Below are 4901 nucleotides of genomic sequence, written 5' to 3' on the forward strand. Positions count from 1 at the left end.
GTGCAAAAAACTAACTGGATTGAGGCTACCAATGAATTATTCAAAGACAACTGATTTAATAATCTGGGGTAATCACATGTGGTAACTAGCAACCCCAAAGCCATATCAACCAGACAGGTAGATTTAAAAGCCAGGAAGGCATTGCCCACCCCCCGAGTCAAGTTCATCCCCACTGTCTGTCTTGCGTGGACATCCACTCATCGGAGAACCAGAAGTTATCTACACAGAGTCCTAAACCAGAGCCAATTAGACCTGAAACAATGAAGTGTTGGATAAACGAGCATTTTTAGTTGAAACAAAAGAGGAAAAAGGGAACCTTCGGTGCAACACTGTAACAGGAAAAGTAGAGATGGGCCCTCGCTGCTCTGGAGCTTGTGAAAGCAAAGTGCTCCTCCGAGATCTCCATGTCCCCATATCCACAGTCATTCCCGCTGTTAAGGACAACTAAGTGGGAACGGAGCCACCAAGGAAAATGAGAGTCAGTGAAAACCCAGTTCCTGAAGATTTGAAGCACATCAGCCTCATTACCAGAGATAACGGAAGTCTCACATAAGCCGGGCAGACTTGAAAGAAATGTTTTAGGAATGAAAAGACAAAAGAAAGCTAATTTCTCCAAAAAATCCCCTCGTGTGAAGGCATGGAAAACTATGATGCAGACATAATTTGATGAAGATTGTAAGACATTTACAGATGCATTGTTTTGGTCACATAAGGCTGAGCATTTTTTTTTTATTTGAAAGTTATCATTCTCTTTCTTCATGGAAATTAACTGTATTGTTAAAATTTGAAACAAATTTCTGTGTAAATCAGAAGGGGTACGACGGAAATGTATTTGGAAGGAAAAATATTTACTCTAATAATTCATTCTCAAATTACTTCCCAATGCTGTAACTGAAAGAGGTAGGATGGATTAGCACGTGTGTGTGTGTGTGTGTGTGTGTGTGTGTGTGTGTGTGTGTGTTTGTGTGTGTGGACTCGATTCATAATGCTGTTGTCCTTTCCTGCTTTCTTTATGCACACAAAATGCACACTAAGAAGATAAGATTTTGATTTTGTGGATTGCTTTGTTTCTGTCTGTTTTTAAAAAGGCCAAAGAGAGTTAACACCTCTTCCTAAACTTTCAGATCAGACTATGTTCTTAAAAGATGATTCTCTCTGAGCTAAGAGACAATCCGATTTTTCAAGTGAAAGAAAATAAGACAATAGCTATTTGGGTAAAATGATATATTCTTGCTAATCTACATGCTCTAAAATACACTGATGATGCTGTTTCGAGGGGGGCCGTGGCGGTAATCTATACTTTTCTCTGCCCCAGGGAGCACCTCTATCCTTCAGAGCAGAACTCCCTCCCCTGATTTGAAGATACAATTCACGAGGAAGTTACTATCAAGATGCTCTCTTTCCTTTGCAGTCACCATTGCCTGCACCAGGAGGGCTCCTGAGACCCAAACGAAGGTCCCTTAGAGTCCTCCACCCGCTGGGCATGGATGCTGGGCCGACAGATGGAATCTCCACACCAGAGCCCTCCGCCAAGACTCTGAACTCGGGACGCGAGAGAGCGGAGCTGAGAGATGGTGTGGGACAAGCCCAGCTGCTGGGGCGGGCGGTGGCGGCGCTGAGACAAAGGCATCATTGGCCCCGCGATGTCCAACAACCTGGGTCCATTTCTCTCCAGGGTCAGGTATGTGAACACGCTGATCGCACCTCATTTAAATTAGTTTAAGTTGTATTTTGGGGTTTCGTGCCGTCTGTCTAAAGCTATCATAAAAACTCACACAACTGGTGGTGGGAGGGGAAGAGAGAATTAAAATTCAGCACCTTTTGAACACTAGGTATGAAATTTGTTTTGTTGATGGTGTCCTTGCAGGGCTACACACACAGGAATCCAAAGTAACGTTCACTCACCCAAACACTTGGGCAAAGACCGATCCCATAAGCCATTTGCCGTACAGGTTAAGGCCGAAGATCCCAGCAAGTAAAAGCCCTTCTTGCAATGATACAGGACGCTCATCCCATACTCAAAACTCTCCGGGAGAGTCTGCTGCCCGTGACGGATGGCGTTTTCCACAAAGCCTGGATCCGAGCAGTTCACCACTGGAAAAGAAAACATTTAAACATCATTTAGAGACAGCTACACAGTACGAACAAAGCAGATCAAAAAGGAAGGGAAATGCCTCCTCATTTCTGAAAGTTCACAAAATGAAAGCATCGTGGGCGAGGCTTACGAAATTCTGCTCCCTTGATAAACTCTACTTATTGCTTTGAGCCAGTTTGCTTCGAAAACTGTCGAGTGGTAGATCAGCTGGGGTAGCAATTTTAACAATATGAAGCTAATTTCCTTTAACTATTTCCTAATAACGTTTCCTCAACTTACATTCTAAAATTAGTTTTCCTGGTTACGTTCCTATGTTCTAAAAATGGCACAATAGAACTCGACGACATTGGTTTAGTTTAAAATACTTTTACTCAGGCGTGATGTTTTAGGACAGCCTGTGGCTCAGTAATTAACTATTGCCCCCACGCACACCGACAGGCATTAACGCCTCAATGTGCGTGCCTAAAGTCATTTCTGTTAAGTGTTGAATCAACAAAAAATGACAATTCCTCCATCAACACTTAATGGAAGTGTAAGTCAAGCCAGACTCCGACTTAAGCTGCTTCTCCCTTCAGAAACAGCCCGGCGGTGACACGCTTCTCTGCGGCGTGTGGGACACGCTCTGGTTCCTCTGAAAGGCATTCTCCTGGCCTGAATGCCCGCTGGCATCTGTGAGGGGATTAGCAATGTGCTTCCGCAGGTGCGGAGGAAAAGAGAGAGACCCCGATCACGTCACGCCTTGACCCAGCACACCAGCAGAAGCAGCTGCTGAGAGGCCACCCTCTCTCCGGATATTTCCGGCTCAGGAAAGGCTGGTGCACGTGACTCTCAGGCAGCCACTGCACAGCGCGGATCCCAGGAGCTGGAGGCAACCCCCGATCCCGGCTGCACATTTGACTTCTCTGCATTGAGGAAGGTAGAATGCGGGATGGAGGTTTACAAAGTTCCCTTTCAGTGCTGTGCTACAGAATAGTGTTCTGTGCTTGTTTAAACACCCTGGGTTTACAGAAGAAAGACTCAAGTTATTTTGATTATAAAAAACAAATAAACAAAATGAAAACCAAATGCATGCACACTTTTATGGAACACAGGCAGATATTTTTTAAAGCCCCATAGTGCCTGCAACTGCAATAAAATTGTAACCCAAACCTCCGAGATTAGCGGGAATTACCTACCTGGAGAAAATCTAATACAGTTGGAGAATTGATCATTTGTACAGCCTGGAAGACACCGTACGGGCCGTTCCGGCACTTGGAGCTGCGTGTCAAGCCCAGGAGATGGAGAAAGCTCCCAGGGCCACACCCTGCTCAGGGGCGGGGCCTCCTTAGCCCCGGATGCTGAGGACACTTTTGTGTTTGTGCTTATGTTGCTCTCAGGACTGTCCCAAAACAATAAACTGTTTGTCATGGGAGCGAGGAAGCCACAGGGCAGTAGGCGTGGGAGCCCCTGAGCGTCGGCTGAGCACCTCAGTGGGATGCTCTGCAGACACCCAACGGCGCAGGACTCTGGCAGCCCAGACGGAGCTGATGTTGCTTTTCTTTTTTGCATTTTTTTCCTTTCTGGCCACCTTCCTTACCACGGCCTAATTGTGTGGCGAGGAAGGGGACGTGTGCAAAGCAATTGCCATTATTTGTGTGGTGCGCGAGGGAAGGATCTGACTGCAGACACAACACAAAAGCAAAGGGGGTCCCTGACAGGGATGCGGCAACCGTGCGGGAGCAACGAGCTCCACCTGCACCCCTCCCGCAGCCGAGAGACGGGGTGTTCTCCTAGCTCAGGCATGGCTGCACGAGGGGATTTGGAACACGCGCGTTCCATGACTTTGCTCTGACGGTACACGCTCAGTTCTCCCCGAGGGCCCCTCTTGCCATAGCTGAGAGGCACAGGGGACGACGATGACACTGTCATTCCTGGAAATGCAACAGCGGGTGCATCCGAATTTCCTGGAAGGTGAGCCCAGGCTCCTCCCACTCTTTTATTAATACCTAGGTCAGTACCCTCAAAATAGCGGGTGGTAGAAAATGCTTGAGAGCAATGAAAACCCCATGAGCTCCACCTGGGAAGACCGAATGGATCCACAGGATGGAAGAGGCGCATATAGCAATACTCTAAATCTGCTCATGCATGTTTTTCGGTCCTGTATACAGTTGCAGTCAGAAATATCTATCTACCTTCCTTCCTATTTATTTCTGTGTCTCCATGAAGAGATGCAGCTGCATCTATCTGCTAAGGGGGAAAAAAATAGGGCAGGAATAATCTGATTTATTTGTCCATGACAGAGAGGACTTTAAAATACTCCATGTCATTGCTGGGAATGTGTGTGTCCACCCTGCGGAGATAGTTCCTCAGTGCCCAGTCAACCCACACGAGCATCTAGTTCTTTCTCCTGCGTGGTGTGCGAGCGGTTCCTGTCCAGGATGCCGTGGAAAGAGGCTCGCATGGCTGACAGGTGAGCTGAGCTGTGGGTGAGCAGAGGGTAGTGAATCGGGTCACTCAACGTGTGTAGCGTGTGTGATGCCAACGAAGTTCATAATAAACTCTTACACGAAACACTATGTATTTCATTGTATATTTTTACCTATTTATTTATTAAAATGCATTAATTAATGATCAACTTAAAAGTTGATAAGTTTTTACTTTAGGGCCTCTGGGATGATTATAGCAGAAACATGGGATTTCACTCACATATCCAAAATTTGGTTAAAAATTGGAAATTCAAAATGGAATCCCAAGTACCTCCTAAGCTTTGGCATCAACACTATTTCTTACCAGCTTACTGGCTTTTGAAGAAAGTATAAATGGCTAG

The 4901-nt window shown here is 46.1% G+C and overlaps 1 protein-coding gene across 1 annotated transcript in view; it reads right to left on the minus strand.

Annotated features, from left to right (window-relative positions):
• The window catches only part of CSMD1 (CUB and Sushi multiple domains 1), a 1519798-nt gene that overhangs the window by 28354 nt on the left and 1486543 nt on the right, over window positions 1-4901 (minus strand). Inside the window, 1 exon segment of the mRNA XM_012645868.1 lies at window positions 1906-2094. Within this exon segment, the coding sequence (XP_012501322.1) occupies window positions 1906-2094 (189 nt within the window).

Source organism: Propithecus coquereli, unplaced genomic scaffold, assembly GCF_000956105.1.
Source record: "Propithecus coquereli isolate 6110/MARCELLA unplaced genomic scaffold, Pcoq_1.0 Scaffold238, whole genome shotgun sequence".
Lineage (NCBI taxonomy): Eukaryota > Metazoa > Chordata > Mammalia > Primates > Indriidae > Propithecus > Propithecus coquereli.